Consider the following 23,863-nt stretch of genomic DNA (forward strand, 5'->3'; position numbering starts at 1 on the left):
ATAATTGTAACTGTTCGGTTTCCTGTCAATGATGCATGCTTAGCATGAACAAATATACGATTATCGGCTTCTTCGTGATTACATGGAGCAAGCGCATTTCTGTTTATATCTAAATTGCAAACAATATCGGCACCTTTTGTTGCTATGATCATTTTATTGGTTTGCACAGTTATCATTATACCCCTAGATATCTAGGGGCTATTCTGGATTCCGGTCCGTCCGTCTGTATACGGAATTTGTCTGCGCTATTTCTCAGCAATTATTTGCCAGTTTTCAATCAAACCTTGTAATTATTTTCAGTACGAAGCCAAATTGCGCATGTGCGAAGCAGGTTCCATTTGGACGATTTTTCACTTAGTTATGGCTTTTTTATTTTTCTTTCTTTATATGTATATGGAAAACTTTTGTCCGCAATATTTCTCGGTCATCATATGCGAGACTTTTATCAAACCGTGCAATTATCATTGGTACCAAGTCAAGTTGTACATGTGCAAAGCATGTTCCATTTGAATTATTTTTCACAAAGTTATAGTCCTTTATTATTTTTTCTATATATGTATATGGAAAAAAATGTCCCACTATTTATCAGTCATTGTATGCTAGACTTTTATCACACCTCGTTATTACTATTATCATTGGTACCAAGTGTAGGAAATGCATGTGCGAAACACGTTCCATTTAAATGATTTTTGACTAAGTTGTAGTCCCTTATTTGTTTCAAATACGAACAGAGTTATATTGGATTTTTTAACATACTTTATATGTTAAGTATAACTAGTTGATTACCCTTGGTGATATAATAAAATAAAAAACGTGGAAACCCACAGGTGTCCAAACACGACATAAACGAAAATGTTGCAGGTTTGATTTGATTTGTGGTTATGGAGCCTGCATATCACAGAAACTGCCAAAGACAAGATTAAAAAGCAGATTACATGGTCGCTTGACCATGACCTTGACCTACTAATTAAATTTCTTCTTCTTTAAGATATTGCCATAAAATTAGAACCACTTGTACAGTTTTGAACAAACATTTCAAAACTGACTTTCAGTGACCTTGATCTTGACCTACTTTCTTCTTTTTAAGGTACAGCAGTGAAGTTTGGAGATCTTATACAGTTTTTCACAACATTTTCTGTGCGTCTTTGTACATTTTCTCCCTGTACAATATACAAAGCAATGTATCATATTTCAATAACCTTGTTCCTCTGACAATAAGCTGATGTCTGGGGGTATTCATCACCATTAGTGATACGTTTTGTTTTATCCACACGAAAACTAAATAGTTTAGTTTTATTTTCAACGTATCAAAGAAAGCTATTCCATAGTTTAGGAGGTCTTCTATTGAATTCTTTTCGACATTATCAAGAGTTTAAAATAGAACATAAACAAAAGCGCAGATACTTAAACTTACAATGATACGAGGAGTGTTCGATATGAATTGCTTATTGTCCTCTAGCTCGATATCCACGTGGGGCACGATAAAAACCAATACCTACCTGTATAGGGTTATTCAATACCTACACAACGGTGTATAAATGTACATGTTAGACTAAGTGTAAGACATAAAATTTGCCATTTGAATACACGTCATTGACCACTGTAGTAAAAATGGTTGGTAGAAGCGTCAACAAGAAAGATGAAATACGGGCTTACATCAAAGCTCGCTCAAAACTTGGTTGTTCTTTGAAGCAGCTGATGACTGAACTTTCTACTGCTTATGGACCTTCTTGTGTGTCTTATGACACAGTTCGGCGGTGGAGAAAGAAATTTGAGTCTGGTGTAGAGTCCATCAAAAATGCACCGAAATCAGGTAGGCCAAAATCTGCATCTCGTAAAGAAATCGTTTCCAAAATAAAGGAAATCATTGAAGGAGATGCCAGATTTACAGTTCGTGATATTGCACGATAGGTAGGCATGTCACTATCAACGGTTCACCTTATTTTGAAGAAGCATTTGAAAGTCAGAAAGATTTCTGCTAGATGGGTGCCACATCTGTTGACTGATGAGCAAAAGAGGCAACGGGTTAAAGTGGCCAAAAAGCTGCTTCAAATGTTTCCAAAATATGACAAAAAGCAGTTTGCCAATGTCGTCACAGGTGATGAAACCTGGGTCCATTATTTTGAGCCCGTCAGAAAGGTTAGCAATAAGATCTGGGCCACTAAACACAGCAAACGCCCAATAATTGCCAAACGTTCTTTCAGTGCAAAGAAGGTTTTGTATGCAATCTTCTTCTCTGGTGAAGGAGTCGCAATAAAAGTGCCGGTGAAAAAAAGCAAAAGCATCACCGGAAAGTACTACAAAGACGTAGTACTGAAGAAACTGAAAGAGTATTATCAGAAACGACGCCCTGCCACTGGTTTTAAACATGTCCGTCTTCAACACGACAATGCCCCCGCTCATACCTCCGCAATAGTTACGGCGTTTTTGAAGAAAGAAAAAGTAACTGTTTTGCCTCACCCTCCGTATTCCCCAGACCTTGTCCCATGTGATTTCTTTTTGTTTCCGAAATTGAAATCATTCCTTGCTGGGCGGAAATACCAGTCCCGACAGGCACTTGGATCTGCCATTCATCAGTACCTTATTACTGTGCCCAAATCAGCGTACCGTGACACCTTCAAGAAGTGGATACATCGGCTGAAACTTTGCATTTCTAGCCACGGGGAGTACTTCGAGGGCATGAAATGAGCCCTTTTGGGCTAACTTGAAATTTGAAGTCTCCAGATAGAAATAAGCAATTCATTTCGAACATCCCTCGTATATTCAAATTTGGTATCTGTTAATACAAAGTATGTACTATTATAATTTGAAGGCCAAAGGACTATCCGCCTTCAATATATATTTTAACATTTTGCTGTATGGGATGCGAATTGTTTCGACTTTTTTATGTTATTCCTACGCCTAGAACGATTGTTCATCCAGTGACATGTAACTTCTGTGCGATCTGTATACCATCCGGAGGACTGAAGCACCGTTCTCCTTGGCTCGGCTTTCCTAAGACGGCACATTCCTTCTATTCGGAAACCACTCTTCAACCATCATGAGGGCGGATCAAAGAGTATTTAATAGACTTTATACACGTATTGAAGTTGTCACTGAACCCCAAGCTGAGTTACATGACGTTATGAATTTTATCAGTGTGCCCTTGTAGTGTTTGTTGTTCATTCTATACAATCATTACACATATCATTTAATCAAAGATTTTGTTTCAGCTGATAAGCAATGGTTCAGTATTGCCATGATTTTGAGACTGTTTCTCAGTGAAACAAAGCAAGAAATGAAGGATAGAACAGAGAAGAGATTGAAAAGAAGAGACGTCCATATAAACCATATTAGCTTATTCAGGTCAATATCATAATAATATGCTTTCAGGTTTATCTGGGACTAGGATCTAATCAATAGTTGATGGTTATAGCACTGAAAGTAGAAAACTCAGACTTGGCCGTGATAAGAACGTTATCTAAATGTCTGGCGGTCATTTTAAAGATGGCGACCTTCTTAAATGGGTCAGTATTTGGAAAAGGCAACATTTAAAATAAAACTATCAGCTTATGGGAACAAATTAATAAGAGAAAAACATGTTATATCACAATAAATATGATATTTTAGAAACTTACAGATCCTGATTATATGAAAAATACCTCTATTCTGGCAGCCATTTTGATATTTGGAGGCCATCTTGAAAATGGATGATTTTTAGGTGGCCCTCGATCATTTTTGGATCTGGGCCATATGATGAACATTTCGTGTAAATTTCATACTTGTATCATAAAGTTAAGTATTTCCTTAGATTTTCTCACTAAGCTGCTCCACTATTATACTTTCTACTTCGTGAATCAATATTCATACCTTTCAAAATAAGACAGAAAACAGTGTATTTTAGGTCGGTATCACGCAATGCGCGCAAATGCCCTGTGTGTACTGGTCGAGGGCCGATGCACCCCAGAACAAGCTTTAAATACAATAATCCTTTTTCTATGTCCTTTTAACCTTTTATTATCACTTTAGTAGAAACAAAGAATTATTTATTTTATTTTAGCAGAAACCGGGTCATGAATAGTGATGAAGGTAGTTTAGGTACAGGACTAATACGACTTTGGATTGCCACATAGTAAATGTTGGTTAGATATATGTCCGTTTGTACTGGCTATTGAAATACAAGAGATTTTTCGACAGAATATTTTTATGCATATAATAAAAACAATCAATATTATTTCTAACCTGAATTCGCACTCAAACATCCATCTGTTTCTGCAAGCTGCTGTAGCTCTGAAAAAAATGTAAACCGTACTATCTAAATATCTAACATTATAAAAATTGAGATCTAAAACCACTCGAACGTATTTTACACTCACGGGAGGGCTAATCTTAAACATTATTCCGCATTTCTCTGCAGAAGTAGGATTTGTGCGGTCCAACGATTATCTATATCAATTTACTATTACATTTATCTAAAAGTAGCTAACTACTGAATCTGTCGTATTGATTACAGTTATACATACTTTTACCTGAAAAGAACTTGCTATTGAAACTGTCATAATGATGATATTTATACTTTTATCTGAAAATAACTTACTATTGAAACTGTCATAATGATGACATTTATCATTGTCATGCCCCTGGTGACCATTGACATGCGTATGTGCATCTAAAACGTAAACATTTGGAAAAGAAAATTATACTGCTTTTGTCTTTCAAATTACAATTTCGTAATTACGCAGATTCTGGAACTGCAGTTTATACACTTGTATTCAATAATTTGTACATATTCAAATGTAGGTAAATATTTTACCATCCTTCATTCATTTTGTTTCCACAGAAGTGGCACTGAATAAGTCCATATATTTTTTAAGTTATAAGACAAGTCACCTCTTTGGGGAATTTTAAATTCATTACCTATTTGGTAATTTTTACCACATACCACATCATCATCAACTCAGTATCTGAACCCATATCACCCTAGCAGGTCAATCAGAGGGATTACTTTCTTTTTTTCTCTCAGGATTTTCATGATTGCAATTACGGTGAAATTTATACAAAACCTTGTTTATTCATCTACTCGATCAGTATCACTCTAGTATGTTAGCTGGTTAGACGGACTACATTGTCAAGGCAAGCATTTAAAGAGCGTATTGATCTGGGAACTTTATATTACGTATTGTTGGCTGTGCTACTTTTCGTATCCCCTTCGTCTTTCAAACAACTCGGCATGATACAACCGCCAAATTCAACAAGGAGGATACTTCCCATCAATTTTTTTTTGTATCATGTACTCCATTAAGGTATTTATTTGAAAAAAAAAATATGTATGTAATTAATTTTATTTGAAACTTTCAAACAGAAGAGATTGATAGCAAAATACCTCCGAACTGATTGTTTTTGTTATTTAAACCCGTTTTGCATGTATATAAGGCCATTTTATATCTAATGTGGTCATTTACTGGTGCTTTACTTTAGTTTTTTCAAGGCTGGAATACCCTGGCTAGAATGATATCAATGGCATACCTGTGCATAAACAGTGATCCGTAAAGTGTTCAAAAGCATCTGAAAAAGAGTTTGCTTCATTAACAAATGTACTTCCTGTTTTAAAAAAAGGTAAAACATCATATGCATTTTAGCAAAGCATTACAGCGACTGGTTAACTAATAAACAATTTAATTTATATTTCGTTTAAGTGCGTAGTATCAAAGTAGAAAAACAATGCAACAAAAAAAGAATACTGCGTTCAAACGAAATTTATACTACTTTTAGAAGAAATATTATTTTGTACTTAAGAAATTGTTAGGCATTGGTAAAGATTGATAAACACTAATTTTGTAGATTAGTTTATTTGGAAATCTCGTTAAATATACTTACACTTCAGATGAAATATTATATCTTTTTGGCAAGAATTATTGCCAATGCCGTTTGTAGTAATGCTTCTAAGCGCAGACCATACTGAAAGTTTGGTATCAACAAAGTTTGGTATCAACATAATTAAAAAAAACCGTACAAAACACGAGGAATTGAGATTTTATGACACCTATACGCACACCTACATGTAGAATAAATCTATACATGATGTTACGCATATGAAAAATGAAACTGAAATTGTTGTCAATACGTAAATTTAAATGTTTGAGAGTATTGGCACAATAATTCTCTGAAGAAAAAATATGAAAATTCCTAAATAGGTTAGCAACAGAAACTTGGTTTAAATCTTCAACTGATAGAATAGTAATACCCCTTAATAGCCCTTAAAAGAATCGCAAAAAGCTGTATTGGCATTTGCAGCAAAAGAATAGCTATAAAAAGGCGACGTAATGTCTGAAAACACAAAATAGTTAATGTTTTCTGATGACAGGGAAGCTCGGCCATTCATTAGCCTGTTTGTGTCAATTTTACTCTACTCGAGGTTATTTGAGCATTGTTTATGAGCATATGAAGGATATTTCTAGCTAAAATATTTTTCCTTTGTGTACATTTATATCCTGTAAACTGTTCAGCTCATTTCTACATTTATTTTTGCTCTACATTTCATGGGGGCTATATTCAACTACGATTTATGTTCTTCTATGAAAGCTAACGAACGTTCAAACTTAATTATCTACGATATATAAAAAACTTCGAAATAGGTACCTAAAATGCTTTAATATGCATATTTTAAAACAATTTCTATTGCATACCTGAATGATGTGTTCTGCAAGCCATATGGTGGTTATTAGAATCCGGTGACACAAAATACTGGTTGTACATGTCTGAAAGATTAGCGTCTTGTATGTAAATGATTGCTAGTTTTAAAGATATATTTTGTTTACCCTTAAAACCAAGCGAAGTATATCTCTGTTTAAACATGTTGGGGACGGGCAGTAGCGTAAAGATTGCCTTCCGTGCATGCAAGTTTTGTCTTTTTCATTGCACAGTTTAAAAAACATATATCATTGTTGAGTCATTAAGATATCAAAGAAAACAAAGTTAAATCCACACATTGAAAAAATACCTTAATTCAAAAGCTTTGTTCATAGTTGCCTTTTGAGCAGCGGCATGATGATTCTGTTTGAGCCAGATATATACACAGTAAATTTATTTGTCTTCCCCACTGTTATTTTATCAACATTTGTTCTAATTTGTTTATCTTTACAATTAATTTTGCAATTATTTTTTTTCAAAACGCTGCTACATGTATGTGACCAATAGAAAATTCTATCCAAATTAATTTGTAGCGAACAAATGTATGCTTTGCCTAGATAATATTCAGTTCTTTAAGACTACTATAATCACTGTGGGGAATTGCGTGATAAAACAATAATATGTAAACTAAAGTAAATTAACGAGAATATTGAATAATATTGAAGCAAGTATTGCTCTAAATATAAGATAAAGCCTGTGTTATGGCAACACAGATGGGTTCAAAATGTGCGTAATTACCAGACATCTATCATCATTATAACATATATAATTATGTAAGAACTTTTGCTAGCCATATGTTAGGCTATGTTTAAAGTTAATATCTTATCATGGTAGGAAATGAAATCTATTACCGTTTTTCAAATTATCACTTAGGTTTAGAGATTATTTCAATCATGTGATTCCCCACAGTGATAATGATTTAGAACAATTATCTTCATTTGCCTCAAATGATTTGTTTGGATTGTTTTTTTTTTTTTAATCAAACAGCATTTATTTTGTGTATTATAAGATTACGATATTTGCTTTAGTTAATCACACTAAAATACTAAAATAAACAGTGTTTTATTGAAGTGTTATTTTCGTTTGTGCCTATAAAGAAACAGAAACGTGTATAATATGAAAAAAAAATGTATGAGCCGTGCCATGGGAAAACCAACATAGTGGGTTTGCGACCAGCATGGATCCAGACCAGCCTGCGCATCCGCGCAGTCTGGTCAGGATCCATGCTGTTCGCTAACAGTTTCTCTAATTGCTATAGGCTTTGAAAACGAACAGCATGGATCCTGACCAGACTGCGCGGATGCGCAGGCTGGTCTGAATCCATGCTGGTCGCAAACCCACTATGTTGATTTTCTCATCGCGCGGCTCGTATATACATGAACATGCAGAGAGAGACAATTACGAACAAATAACCCTTACATTTATCATAGTACAGTTATTGTATACTTACCTTTGTACTCTGCAGAATTTATCAAACAATTGTCCTTTAAAGTTGTTATCCCTGTAAAATACAGTATTGGATGTAGTGGATATTACATGGGTGCCTTTTCATATTGAATTTATTAAACGAGTTGAATAAAATGATAAAATGCGAGGCTCTGTCGAGCATTTTATCAATTTTATTCAACGAGTTTAATAAATTCAATCTGGAAAGTCACAAATGTAATATTCTTTTTATCACATGTTATCGTTTCCTGTCGAAACATCAACAAATCTACTTTCTTTTACTATATAAACAAGTCAATTTGACCAACGTCTCCTATACTGTAAATGACGTCGACGTCAAAGCTTAATTACACTAGTGTATTATCATTTTTATTTAATGGCTTTATTACACTCCCGCGACGTCAAACATGTGATGATTTATGTTATTTCATTACTTATTATTCCTAGTTACAGAAGTTAAAACATCAGTGATGCATTTCAAATGTTACAATGTGTAACGCCCAACAAATCATTACACAGATTTCAAATTATATCCCATATCAATATAGTTCTCAGGTTACAAATAATAACACAAAACAGTTCATTCAATAAAATTTAATTGGTAAGGGTAGATTTTGTAATCGTAAGCATAGAGCACCACAAACACAGCTTCAGAGCCACTTAACGACACATTTTTAAGATAACAAGTTATAATGCTCAAAGTATATTCCTCCGAGTATTAAATAAAACAGTACATTTTTGACATAACAAATTATCACACTAAACACTTTCTCAGATTACAAGTAAAAATACTCCACGAGTGCAATAGGTTATAGGTTATTAGCTTTGTATCGGGAAACATGCACGAGTTCTGCCGCGGAAATATTGCGCGATTTTAGAAGCTCACTATTGTTCCGCCAAAGAACGAGTGCATATTTCTGCGATCCAAAGATAAAAACCTTTTTATTACAGGCAGATATAAACGTATAAATGTAATGTAGAGATGTGCAGATTTTATTATGTAAATATTATGAATTTGTTAAATAGCATGAATAAAACTGACACTACTGAAATTAATAAAAGAATTAATGCAACGACACTCATTAAATTATGTCATGCACCCGATATGAAATTCAGGCGTCAGTATATGGAAAATACTGACGTTTCCGGTACCATTGTAACATAATGAGAAATGGAAACGAGTATGTAATAAGTTATCATCATAGGTTATAAGATTTGTATAGAGAAATGTGCATGAGTTCTGCAGGGGAATATTGCACGACTTTAGGAGCGCTGTATTATTCCGTGAAAGAACGAGTGCATATTTTTCGATGCAAATCTTATCATCTTTTTATAACATACGCATCTACACTAAAATTAATCATATAAATGATTCAAATTTGTTATTAAGCCTGAATGAAATTGAAAATATTGCCGTTGAAACTTTTAAACGCGATGGCATGCTTGAAACTGACGTCCCAAATAACGCCACACACCCGACATGAAAAAAAGTGTTGAGTGCTTAACAGGTATGTTGTTTTTTCAAAGTGTATTGTTCAGTATGATACTTGTTTGTAAGAATGGCCTAAAATTATAGAATAACACAATATCGTATTATTTGTGTAGAAACCGCTCGGAGTAAGTTGTCTTTAGTTTTTCTGTGCATTGATAGAATATGGGAGTTTTTAAATATGATGATCTGAAGTTGCTGTTTGATCGAGTCATGTGCTCAGTTTGTTTTAAAAGACGAAAATATATTGGTGCTGACCCCCAAGTGGCCGTGCTTGCAAACTGAGAAATGTATTGTTGGCTGTTGTAGCTTTTAACCTTTGAAATGTGATCTATACATTTTGAAAGTTAAGTTATCATACTTAAAATTAATTTCGAAGATTACAAGTTATTTTACTTCAGAAGATGTGAAACACGTTCTATACAGTCAATAAAAAATAGTTTCCTACTCTTATTATTAAAACAACTGGTATGTATGTAAAGAATATCATCTCTGGCCATATCTTTCTGTTACTACTTTTTATCACAAGAACAAATTCATTCCTATCAAACGCTACTTCTTTTCATTATAAAAACATGTCCAATCAGGTTGAACGTTACTACATTTCGTTACAAGAACAAACCATTCAGGCCGAACGTTACTACATTTCGTAACAAGAAAAATTACATTCAGTTCGAACGTTACTGCATTTCGTTGCAAGATACAGGTTAAATGTCACTACATTTTGTTAAAAGTACAAGTCTATTCAGGTCCACCTTTACTAAATGTCATAACATAAAATGTCCAATCAGGTCAAATTTGGTAAATTTTATTCAATTCAAATTTATTGAAATTCTTTTTATTACAAGAACAAGTCCATGCAGACTGAACGCTACCACATTTTGTAACACAAACGTATAACTAACTACTTTTTTTTATTTCGAACTATTTTCAGAAACAGAAACTAAAGTAACATGGTCAGTCGTTCCTCTTGAACAGATGCTCTACAGCATACTAATCGACACTAAATAACAACGAAATTAAATGGTAACTATACTACCATCTGCACTTCCCAAGTGATACTGCTGCAGTTTGTTCGCTCCTTGACAATGACAACTGTTTGGCGTAGAGGCATGCCTTCCAAAGTGGTCTAAAATTATAGAATAACACAATATCGTACACAAAGAAAAGACGCAGTTGTAAAATATATTCGTTCCAAAAGTGATATTGACATAGAATGGCAATATCCTATCCTAAGTATTCTGGAAAAAAAGAAAGCAATATCGAACCTAAAACTTTCTAGAACAGAAAGTGATAAAGAAATAGAATTGTTATGTAAAACCAAATATTATCTGTCGTATTTAAAGTTATTTAGAAACAAAAAGGTAATTACAAATCTATTAAAGTGATCTAGAAACAGAAAAGTAATTTCGTATCTAAGGGTATATAGAAATAGAAATGTAATGATCTAGAAATAGAAAAAGTAATATCGTTTCTAAATTGATCTAGAGATAGAAAAAGTGATATCGTATATACAGTGATATAGAAAAAAATAGTACCGTACCTAAAGTGATACGGAAACGTAACACCGTATCTAAAGTGTTCAAGGTAATCAGCTTACTCGTTAGGAGTTGTATTAAATGAAGTCTGTGTCCTTACCACGACCCACCCTGTAAATTTACTAGCATTCCTCCTAGGAGATATACTAAATGAATTCTGCATCCTCCAGACCCATCCTGTATGTTAACTATCTTACCTGCCAGGAAATGCACTAAATAAATTCTGCATCATTCCGACTCATCCTGTATGTTAACTGACTTACTTCCTAGGGGATGTATAAAATGAATTCTGCATCCTCCCGACCTATCCTGTATGTTAACTAACGTATCTGTTAGTAGATGCACTAAATGAATTCAGCATCATCCCGACCCATCCTGTATGTTAACTAACTTACCTCCTAGGAATTGCACTAAATAAATTCTGCATCATCCCGACCCATCCTGTATTTTAACTGACTTACTTCCTAGGGGAGGTATAAAATGAATTCTGCATCCTCCCGACCTATCCTGTATGATAACTAACTTACCTGCTAGTAGATGCACTAAATGAATTCTGCATCATCCCGACCCATCCTGTATGTTACCTAACTTCCCTCCTAGAAATTGCACCAATTGAATTCTGCATCCTCCCGACCTATCCTGTATGTTAAAAAACTTACCTGCTAGGAAATGCCACTAAATACATTCTGCATCCTCCCTTGACACATCCTGTATTTTAACTGACTTACCTGAAAGAAGATATACTAAATGAACTCTGCATCCTCCTGACCAATACTGTACCTTATTTAATTTACCTTCTAGGAGATGTACTAAATGAATTCTGCATCCTTTTGACCCATCCTGTATGTTTACTATCTTACCTGCTAGAAGATTTATTATATGAATCCTACATTCTCCCGACCCTTCCTTCAAGGTCATTGTCGTCAGCAGTTTGAAAACTGAAAATTATGTGACTTTTTTTTTTATTCTGAAAATGCAGCTGTTACTAAACAAAACAGATTTTAAAGTTTTAGTTTGTTAGATAATAACTGTCATCAAAATGGTATTGGTCTAGGATATTTTTTTCCGATTGAATAACGAATGCTGAATTTGAATGAAAGTTTGTTCGCGTTATTAACATAGGTTATCCTTGAACGGTTTATTAAGTCCCAATAAAGCTTTGTATATGTGACGTAGACTCTTTTTAAACAAAAGCTCTTTGTGAAACACCACGTAAACTCTCTGTGATGACCGTATATATCAATTCCAAATATCAAAGATAAACTTTGCCTTTTGACCCTAACATATCATGGGTAATCTACTTATCATTAGCCAATCATCCTTTTGACATAGAACTTTTTCAAAGAGAGGAACACATTACATAGTCTAAAATGGATTGCTAAGTTCTTCAAATAACCAATATTGATTTTGCAAATGTAGATATAATAAATATAATAAAATGTTTGTTTATTCCAATAACTGGAGTTTTGATGATTATTCTATCGCTGTGTTTGAAAAGCAAAGAATGACAACTCTTACCTTAAGCATTTACTTATTTTACATGCGTATCTATTAGTTTGCTTCCTTTGTACTTATACAAAAGACTTCAAAAATTAAAATGGCATTTTAAACTGCCTCAGATGTTTCATTAGAATTTTTATGTCTAAAAAGTAATTATGTGGTCAAGATACTACTTATATTTTACTTGTATCAAAATATCACACTTATGACAGGGGAACAGATGTTGAAATACATGACAGATAGAATTAGTAAAGGTGTAATTATCTGTATTACCAATGCCTACAAGATGTTCCTTACCTTTTAGGCGGAAACCGTTTTCAGTATCCGACGATTTTTTATGACTATGAGTCAAAGTTTTCTTTAGCATGTATAATAATATTACAGTTCAATTATCGAATATCAATCTGCATTAAAGGCCGTACAATTTTTCTTTTAAGTAAACCAAAGTTAAATTGTATACCTTTGGAGTGATAAAACAAAGTTGTTACGTCATAACGAACCCTTGTGTGTACACGAATATTCTAAGAGCAAACATGTGTACAAGAATATTAAAAGAGTAAACATTTCACACTGCACCGCTAAACAAACCCGCGTGTGTACAAGTAAATTGTAAGAGCAAAGTTGTTAACAAATAACGAAATTTTGTTTGTACAAGGATATTAAAACAGCAAATATTTAACATTGAATCGCTAAACAAACCCTCGTGTATACGAGCACATTCCAAGAGCACAGTTATGGCCCGGAATTGAACCTAAGTGTGTAAAATCACATTTCTAGAAAAAAGGTGTATACACGTAATAAGCACTCGTATGTACGAGTACATTCAAAGATCAAAACTGTAACCACACAACAAATATTCGAATGTACGAACATATTCCAATAGCATCAAAGAGAAATGTTGCAACCAAGCAACGAACCTTCGTGTGTCGAGTACGCTCTAAGTGCATAGTTGCAACCACGAATCAAGTCCAGCAGGAGCAAAGTTGTAAACACGCAAAGTACAATCGTGTATACAAGTAGATTCCAAAAGCAAAATTGTAGCCACGCAAAAAACATTCATATGTACGAGATCATTCCTTCAGCAAAGTTGAACTCACGAAACCAGCCATGTTTGTACGAGAATACTTCAACAACAAAGGTGTTACAAACAATCAAACCTTTGTGTAAACAACACTTTCCAAACAACAAGTCCTCATACATACGAGTACAATCCAAGAACATTTAAGAGCAAAGTTTTAAGCAAGCAATAAGCCCTCGTGTGTACAATACACTCCACGAGCAAAGTTGCGACCAACAAACAAGCGCTCGTGTGAACGTATCCATTACATTCCAAATGAAAAGATGTAATCATGAAATAAGCCGTTGTATGTACGAGTACGTGCCAAGAACAGATTGTTACCACGGAACAAGCCCGCATTTGTACAATTACATTCCAAGAGAAAAGTTATAACCATGACACGAGAACATTCCAAAGTTACCACGAACCAAGACCTGATGTGTACGAATATATTCAAAGGGCAGAATTTCAACCACGAAACCAACCCTCGTTTGTTTGAATACATTCCAAGAGCACATTTGTAACCAAGAAACAAACTTTTGTATGTACTAGTACATTCCAAGGGTAAAGTTTCAACCACGAAACAAGCCCGCGTGTGTGCAAGTACATTCCAAGACTAAAGTTGTTACCAAGAAACGAGCCCTCGTATGTAAAAGTACATTCAAGAGCAAAGTTGTAACCACGTACCAAGGCTTCGTATGAACGAATACATTACAAAAGCAAATTTGTAACCAAGAAACAAGCCCTAGATGTATGAATACATCTCAACAGCAAAGTTGCGACCACGAAATAGGCAATCGTGCGAATGAATAATTACTTTCAAGGAGCATGAATAAAGCCCTTGTATATAAAGCACGAGTATGCATAGATCAAAGTAACTGTTGTAACCTAACAAAAAACATTCGTATGTACGAACACATTCCAATGGCATTCAAGAGAAACGTTGCAACCAAGCAACGAGCCTACGTGTGTCGAGAACGCTCTAGGAGCATAGTTGCAACCACGAAGCTAGCCCTGCTATGTGCGAGTGAATTGCAAGAGCAGAGTTGTAAATACGCAAAGAACATTCGTGTGTTCAAGTAGATTGCTAAAGCAAAGTTGTAGCTACGCAATGAACCTTCATGTGTACGGGAACATTCCTTCAGCAAAGCTGAACCCACGAAATCGGCTTCGTGTGTACATAAACATTTCAAAAACAAAGGTGTAAACAAGAACATTCCGAGAGTTGTAACCAAGAAATAAGTCCTCATACACACGTGTACAATCCAGGAACATTTAATAGCAAAGTTGTACGCAAACAATAAAATCACATAGAAATTAAAATTGGCATATTTTAAATTTATTTTTATTCTTAAAAATAGCTTGTTATCATAAGTCACTCATCTTTATTTATGTAATGCGTATATATCAGCCAAAATCAGAAATGCCAATTTTATTGCAAAAAGTCAAGGTCAACCCTGATAATTGAAGGTCAAAGTTCATTTTCATGCAAAAATGTGAAAATTATTACCTTATAATTTTCTAATCTGTTTGATATGTCTTCACATTATTAGTCACTGAAGTTAATTCGTTTTAATGTTTGTATGTCAGGCAAAGTCAGCAGTGCAGATGTTACCCCAAAACTGCCAAGAGTAAGCTATTATCAAAGGTCAAAGGTCAAATTTGCGTGGAAAAATTGCACGAATAGCTTCCTGTTTGAAATATAACAGATATGTTTTAATCATTATAAGTAATTGCTCGTGGTTTATTTTAAGGTATATATGTCTCACAATGTCAGTAATAAAGATATCGTCTAAAGTCAGACAAGTTAAAAAGTAATATTAAGGGTCAAATGTCATTTTCAAGTAAAAGAATAAAAATATAGCTCTTTAACTTTTCTCTTTGTTGACAATATCCTGTCGATCTAGTCAATGATATCTGTTCATTTTAATATATAAATGTTAGGCGCTGTCTGGTATGCACATATAATTTCAAAACATTCAAGTTCAACCATAATATGAAAGGTCAAAGGTCAAAAAGTAATTAAAATATTGCAATAATATCACCTATTTGTAATAATTTTTATTGTTTAAATGTATTTATTTTGTCATTTCAGTAACTGATCGTTGTTCATTTTACTGTATATATGTCAGACGATGTCATGGAAGAGAAAATAAGTCAAGGTCAAACCTGGTATTAAAGGTCAGGGGTCGTTTTTGTGTAAAAGATCAAAATGTAGCATACTTACTCATTACTTTGTTACAAAAATAGCTTTTTGTTATAATTCACTGTTAGAAATTTGTTTTTATGTATACATGTCAAGCAAGGTCAGCAATGTAGGTTTTGTCCTGATAAGTCAAAGCCAGTCCTTTTTATCAAAAGTCAAAGGTCAAATTTGTGTGAAAATTCAGATAAACGGCACTTCTGCAATGATTTTTCTTTATTGTTTTAGGGTATTTTTGTCAACACTAGTAACTGATCATTATTCATTTTAAAGTATATATAACGGGTGATGACATTCTTCCTTAATTATGAAAAATTAGTAAATGCCAAACCTGACATTAAAGGTCAAAGGAGAGGGTCTTCAAGAAACTTGCCATTATGAAACAATGGCTTGAACAAGTTGGGTAGCAAATGAAAAGATCATATGGCAAGTCTACACAGACACCGAACGGCACATAGCAGAGTACGCATCCACCTCATGGGTAACAGCTTCCATAACCAGTAAAGATAAACTTGACAACGTTCAAAAAACAGGACTGAGGTTAAATCTTTGAGCAATGTAAACAACTCCAATAAAAGAAATGAAAAAGACATCCAACCTTGAACCATTAGAAACAAGACGAGAGTACAAAGCCCTTGTGCAGGCAGAGAAGGCAAAGAGACTACCATCACACCCACTGCATTCAAAACTCGAGAGAGAACCAAGAACAGACTGAAACGACAGAGTCTCAACCATATCGTCAAAGGACTGCAGAAAGGAAAAGCAGAAGCACTGGACACAGAGGCAGAGCCGTTTGTGCCCGATGAATGGGTTCCTAGACAATGTGCTCCAAAGATCAGATTGGAGGTGCCAGGAGTTGAAGAAAAGGGAAAACAATATCAGGCTCGCCAACAATCTTTTACGCTAGAAATGATCAATGACCACTATCCAGCATACTCTTGAATCCAAGCATATACCGATAGATCAGTGGAAAAAGCAGTTCAGAATGATGGGAGTGGTGCCTACATCAAATTCTCTTACACAATCTCATCCAGTTGGCAAGAGATTCTCCAACTTTAGAGCCGAGGCGCAAGCTCCATTTCGGCCACGCTCCAACTGTATGAACAAGGAGAAAAGGGACAAAATATTGTTTTCTAACAGACTCCAAGTGAGCTCCTCAGGCTCTCTCAGCAGTACCATCAGACATCTTAACGAGACAGCTGCTGGAAATGTCGGCATAGCCGAAAATGAAGCTGCGGGCAAACTTTGCAAAGGAAGCAACCAATAAATACAGTCCCAAACCTTCAACTTCATACAGAGAATCTCAGATTCTGCTGAAGAATAGATTTGCGTCAGACTAGAAGAACATAGGTGATGATGGCCCTGCCCAATAATGACAGTCTGCACAAGCTAATCAGAGACAGCTAAAAAACTATCCTCCGTCAGCGCACTGGACACTGTGGCCTGAGAAAACATATGAAGAAGCGGGGAGTTGCAAATACACCAAAAACCCAGTGCGGATCAGAGGAACAAATACCATTCCACATCCTGCAGAGCGGTTTCTATCCGGAAGAAGTACACCAGACGGTTTGGCCAACAGACATCCCATATGAGACCAAGCTGTGGGGAGATGCCAGCGACCTGCAGAACCGGTGCAGTTCACTGCCGCATCTAGTGTCAAAGCCATGCCTATCTATATTTTGTTCTGGAAAGTTGATGTAGGCACCACTCCCAGCATTCGGAACTGCTTTTTCTACTGCTCCATCTGTATCTGCTTGGATCCAAGAGTGCGCTGGATAGCGGTCATTGATCATTTCTAGCGTAAGATATTGTTGGTGAGCCTACTGTTGTTTTCCCTTTTTTCTACTTCTGGCACCACCAATCTGATCTTTGGAGCACATTGTCTAGGAACCCATTCATCTGGCACAAGCGGCTTTGCATCTGCGTCTAGTGCTGCTGTTTTTCTTTTCTGCAGTCCTTTGACGATATGGTTGAGACTCTGTCGTTTCAGTCTGTTCTTGGTTCTGCTCTCGAGTTTTGTGTGGAGTGAGTGTGATGGTAGTCTCTTTGCCTTCTCTGCCTGCACAAGGGCTTTGTACTCTCATCTTTTCTCTAATGGCTCAAGGTTGGCTGTCTTTGCCATTTCTTTTATTGGAGTTGTTTATCCTCAGGCCTAACTTTTGAACCTTGTCCAGTATTTCTTTACTGGTTATGGAAGCAGTTACCCACGAGGTGGATGCGTGCTATGCTATGGGCCGTACGGTGCCTGTGTAGACTTACCGTAGGATCTTTTCATTTGCTCCGCAACTTGTTCAAGCCTTTTTACATAAAGGCGAGTTTTTTGAAGAGCCTCTCCCTTGACTTTTTATGTCAGGTTTGACCTTGATTAATTTTTCATAATCAAGGAAGAATGATATCATTTGTTATATATACATAAATGTACTTTAAAATGAATTATGATCAGTTACTAGATTTGACGAAAATACCTGAAACAATAAAGAAAAATCATTGCAAAAATGCTGTTTTTGCGAATTTTTACACAAATCTGACCTTTAACCTTGATAAAAGGGTTGGCTGTGACGTTTTAGGATAAACGAACTACATAGCTGACCATGCTTGACATATATACATTAAAATAACTTGCTAAAAGTAAATTATAACAAAAAGCTACTTTTAAACAAAGAAATTAGTAAGTATGCTACATTTTGATCTTTTACACAAAAATGACCCCTGACCTTTAATACCAGGTTTGACCTTGACATACTTTCTCTTCCATGACATCGTTTGACATGTATACAGTAAAATAAATAAAGATCAGTTACTGAAATGACAAAACAAATACTTTTAAATAATAAAAATATTACAAATATGTGATATTATTGCAACATTTTACTCACTTTTTGACCTTTGACCTTTCATATTATGGTTGAACTTGAATGTTTTGAAATTATATGTGCATACCATACATCGCCTTACATTTACATATTAAAATCAACTGACATCATTGACTAATATCGACAAGATATTGTTAACAAGGAGAAAAATTAAAGAGCTATTTTTTTCATTCTCATTCTTTTACTCGAAAATGACCTTTGACTCTTAATATTACATTTTAACTTGTCTGACTTTAGACGATATCTTTATTACTGACATTGTGAGACATATATACATTAAAATAAATCACAAGCAGTTACTTATAATGATCAAAACATATCTGTTATATTTAAAAAAGGAATCTTTTCATGCGATTTTTCACAAGACATTGATCTTTGACCCTTCATATAAGCTGTACTCTTGGCATTTTGGGGGTTACATCTGTACTGCTGACTTTGCCTGACACACAAACATTAAAACGAATTAACTTCAGTGACTATTAATGTGAAAACATATTAAACTGATTAGAAAAAAATAAGGTAATAATTTTCACATTTTTGCACGAAAATGAACTTTGACCTTCAATTATCAGGGTTGACCTTGACTTTTTGCAACAAATTGGCATTTCTGAGTTTGGCTGATATATACGCATTACATAAATAAAGATGAGTGACTTATGATAACAAACTACTTTTTAAGAATAAAAATAAATTTCAAATGTGCCAAATTTTGTGATTTTAACATAAATCTGACCTTTGACCTTGAATATCCAGTTTGCCCTTCAGTCCTTTTTGAAGAATTTCTTATTGCTGTCATTGTTGGACATATATACATTTACTGACAACCAAACAGTTACTGTGATTAATCAGTGAAAAAACTGGTAGACGTAAACTTTACCCTACCCCCTAATATCTTTACAAGTGAGTTTTACCTCCCCTGTCATAAATATAAGTGAACAAAATATAGATAGGCACGGCTTTGACACTTAAGAAATAGGTTTTCATGGAGGATATGAAAGACTGTTTCCAAAAATGTATAAACTTCTTTTGGCCTCAATTGTTGCAATAAAAGTCCGTGAGCTCTCGGACCATACGTACGATACGAACCTTCGTGTGTACGAGAACATTCCAAGATTAAAGTTGCAACCATGACGTTGTGACCAGGAATAAACCTTAGTATGTACGAATACATTCTAAGAGCCAGTCGCCGTGTGATCAAGTACATTTCAAAAGCAAAGTTGTAACCAAGTATATTCCAAGAGCAAAAACGGAACCACGAAACAAACTCTCATATGTGCAAGTACATTGCAGGTAAAGTTGTTACCTTGAAACAAGAAATCGTGTGTTGGTATACATTCCATCAACATTCCGAAAGTTGTAACTACAAATCAAGCCCACGTATATACGAATACATTCCAAGGGCAAAGTTGTTAACACACATCAAGCCCTAACGTTTATTTTGTCAATCATACAGAAATTACAGATTATGTCACAGAGAGAGGCTGGATGTTCCTAGAAAAGGTGACTTCTGAAGAGCATACTGTTGTGGGAAGGTCGAGATAGTCTTTCTCTTAAAGATTGACCTTTCCATATATTTTTTAAATATATGCTCCACTGATTTTAAAATCATGTGACCCGACATACTAGTATATATATTTACCTGAATCTGCTTGCATACATGTATCGTTCTTCATGAGGTTGGCAAGAGCTGAAAATACAAACAATATGACTTATGAATAGAAACAAATGGCGGTGTTGTGAAAATGTGCTTATAAAAAATTAATGAAAGTAAAAGTTGTAAATAAAAATGATTTTATCACATGTTTGACGTCGCAGGAGTACAATAAAGCTATTATTTAAAAATGATAATACACTAGTGTAATAAAGCTTTGATGTCGAAGTCATTTATTGCATAGGAGACTTTGGTCAAACTGACTTGTTTATATAGTAAAAGAAATTATAAGTTTTGATGTTTTGACAGGAAAACTAAATTGTTGTAAAAAGAATATTACATTTGAGACTTTCCACATTGAATTTATTAAACTTGTTGAATAAAACTGATAAAATGCTCGGCAGAGCCTCGCATTTTATTATTTTATTCAACGAGTTAAATAAATTCAATATGAAAAGACACTCATGTAATATCCTCTATGTAACATATGCATAAATATTATTTTGGAGAAAATAATACAATAAAGTCCAATGAGTTACAGTATATTAAACGAAGTCTTTGAATTGATGTCCTTAGGATATACAGCACCAAATTTGTGCATACAAAAAGTTTTCTTCAGCAGCCTGTCCATTTTATCATTAACACAGTCAATAGGCATAAAACTAAAATCAGAAATACTATAGCTAGTACTACAGAAATGAATAGCTAGATGAATTGAAATATCATATTTAATTAACTAACGTATTTTTACGATTTCTAGGACGACTAAATGTCATAACTGGCTTACATTTATACAGTTCTTTAACAGCAGAGTTACTTGATAAGCCTATAAAACAATGCATGTGAAATGCCCCAATCAATATTGAACTATTAGACATATTGAAATCACATTAAGACAAACAGTCATTCTGGAAATGAAGTACAATTTTTTCAGCAACTTACTGTTATATTCAGCATAGTTTGTACAGTGACTGTAGATATCTGCAACGGAAAGATACATTGATTCGCAAAATGATTTTTTAAAAGGGGAAGACAGTTCAAATATAGTTCCTATACATCTTAACTGGCACTCAATTCTCTTCACAAAGTCCTATTAAATGTAACGTGCATTTTATATATATATGTAAATGGCATTGAGAAGTCCAGACATTAAAAAACAACAGTTTTTTAGACATTGTAAAATGTGCGGTTCATCTCTTTATTGAATCAAAACATTCATCACCAATTTTATTATTTTACCACATATCATATTATCATCAGCTCAGTATATAAACCCAAATCACCTTAAAGGACTGCGTTCGTTTTTCCCGGAGTTTCATTCCAATATGAAAAATCTTGTATATTTATCGACTCTATCAGGATCATCCTAGTACGTCGGCTGGTGAGACGGACTACATTGTTACGGTAATAAGTATTAAAAGAGCGTATTGATCTGGACACGTCATATTACGTTGTTGTGCGACTTTTCGTATCCCCTTCGTCTTTCGACCAACTCGGCATGATACAAACGCCAACTCGCTAACTCGGATGATACTCCTTATTTGTCTTTTTTTTCGTATCATGTACTACATGAAGATATTCATTTTGTAAAATAAAATGTATGAAAATATTTTGAAAGATTCAAATACATGCGTTTGATATCAAAATAATTTCGAACTGATTTTTTTTATCTAAAACCGTTTTGCATGTTTTTGCCAGTTTATATCTGATGTGGTCTTTTGCTGATGCATTGCTATTTTTCCACCAGGGAAGTTTCACCAAGGCTGGGATACACTGCTTAGAATAATATTAATGACGTACCTTTGCATATACAGTCATCCGTGAGGTGTTCAAAAGCGTCTGAAAAAGAATCTGCTTCATGAACAAATGTTTCTGATGTTGTTTTAAAGAATGGTAAAACATCATAATTATGCATATTTTGATGGTACAAGATGCAACTATTTTACCAAAGCATTAAAGAGACTGATTAACTGAAAACAATCTTATTAAGACTTTGTTTAAATGGCGTTAGAAATAAACATGCAAGTAAATGATATAATGCTAGTAAATGTTTGTAAAGTATCAAAGTAGAAAAGCGAAGCATCAAACATCTAAGACAAAGATGCTGCTTTTAAATGCAATATAATTCGTTTTTTACAAAATATCATTTTGTATTTAAGAAACTGTGCATTGCTCAAGATGGATCAACACTAATTCTGCAGTTTAGTAAATGTGCCAATCTGGTTAAATCTACTTACACTTCAGACGAAATATGATATCTTTTTGGCAAGAACTATGTCCATATGGGCTCGTAGTAATGCTTCTAAGCGCAGACCATACTGAAATTTTGGTATTAAATTGATTAAAAACATTTTACAAAAAAGAGTAAAAAATGTTCATGTATTCAGATGACAGATAAAGCAAATTATATGTTTTGTAAATACATTAGTTAATACGTTAGAAGGAAGGTTCATTGATATTCAAAGTTTGAAATTTTCAAGAAAACTCGATTATTCTTTAGCTAGTTTGTGTCAAGTGTACAATACATGAGGTTATTTGGTAGATTGTTTTGGAGCATATGAAGGTTATTTCTAGCTATATTATACTTTTTCCTTTGCGTACATTTATATCCTGTAATCTTGTTCAGCTCACTTCTGTATTCATTTTTGTTCTGCATTTCATAGTGGCCTTTTTCAACTACGATATACTTTCTTCTTTGAAAGCTAAAACACACGAACGTGCTAACTGAATTATCTACGATATCTCAAAAAGAACTAGAATGCTTTAACATGAATATTTTAACAATAACCTGTACTGCATACCTGAGTGATGTGTTCTGCAAGCCATATAGTGGTTATTCGAATACTGGGACTTAAAAAACTGATTGTACATGTCTGAAAAACAAATGTTCATATATGTAGATGATTACTCGGATAACAGATATATTTTGTTTACCGTTAATTTCAAGGGAGGTATGTCTCTGTTTAAACATGTCGGGAACGGGCAGTAGTGTTAAAATTGCCTTCCATGCTTGCACGTTTGGCCATTTTTATTGCACAGTTTTGCAACAAAAATCATATATCACTGCTGAGACATTAAGATATAGAAGAAAACTAAGTTAAGACCACAAACTAAATGGTGACAAGTACCTTTATTCCAAAGCTTCACTCATAATTGCCTTTTGAAGCGGCATGCTCGTTCATCTATTTATCTAATGCGGAGTGAAATAAAACAGTTACATCTATTTGATATTAGATTCAAGAATTTTTCAAGATTTTTCAACATTTTATTCATGACACTCAGTTTGTACATTGATACAAATACAAGAGCAATATCATATATTTAAATAATCCATTCTAACGTGGTCATCGGTGATACATGGCATACAATACTTGTACGTACTTAACCCTTTGGAAAATAAACAAATAAAAATCAATCTTCGTAAATAACAACTTTAC

General features: G+C 34.3%; 1 protein-coding gene across 1 annotated transcript in view; it reads right to left on the reverse strand.

Annotated features, from left to right (window-relative positions):
* LOC123539059 (uncharacterized) overlaps positions 1-23,863 on the reverse strand; it is a 48,965-nt gene that overhangs the window by 15,305 nt on the left and 9,797 nt on the right. The window contains exons 8-20 of the mRNA XM_053529942.1: positions 23,228-23,299; positions 22,664-22,744; positions 22,227-22,265; positions 21,369-21,407; positions 20,415-20,462; positions 12,003-12,080; positions 10,644-10,733; positions 8,120-8,170; positions 6,666-6,737; positions 5,857-5,937; positions 5,506-5,544; positions 4,577-4,648; positions 4,222-4,269 (exon numbers count right to left, since the gene is read on the reverse strand). Of these exons, the coding sequence (XP_053385917.1) occupies positions 4,222-4,269; positions 4,577-4,648; positions 5,506-5,544; positions 5,857-5,937; positions 6,666-6,737; positions 8,120-8,170; positions 10,644-10,733; positions 12,003-12,080; positions 20,415-20,462; positions 21,369-21,407; positions 22,227-22,265; positions 22,664-22,744; positions 23,228-23,299 (810 nt within the window). The remainder of the gene's footprint in view (positions 1-4,221; positions 4,270-4,576; positions 4,649-5,505; positions 5,545-5,856; positions 5,938-6,665; positions 6,738-8,119; positions 8,171-10,643; positions 10,734-12,002; positions 12,081-20,414; positions 20,463-21,368; positions 21,408-22,226; positions 22,266-22,663; positions 22,745-23,227; positions 23,300-23,863) is intronic.

The sequence above is a fragment of the Mercenaria mercenaria genome, chromosome 18, assembly GCF_021730395.1.
Source record: "Mercenaria mercenaria strain notata chromosome 18, MADL_Memer_1, whole genome shotgun sequence".
NCBI lineage: Eukaryota > Metazoa > Mollusca > Bivalvia > Venerida > Veneridae > Mercenaria > Mercenaria mercenaria.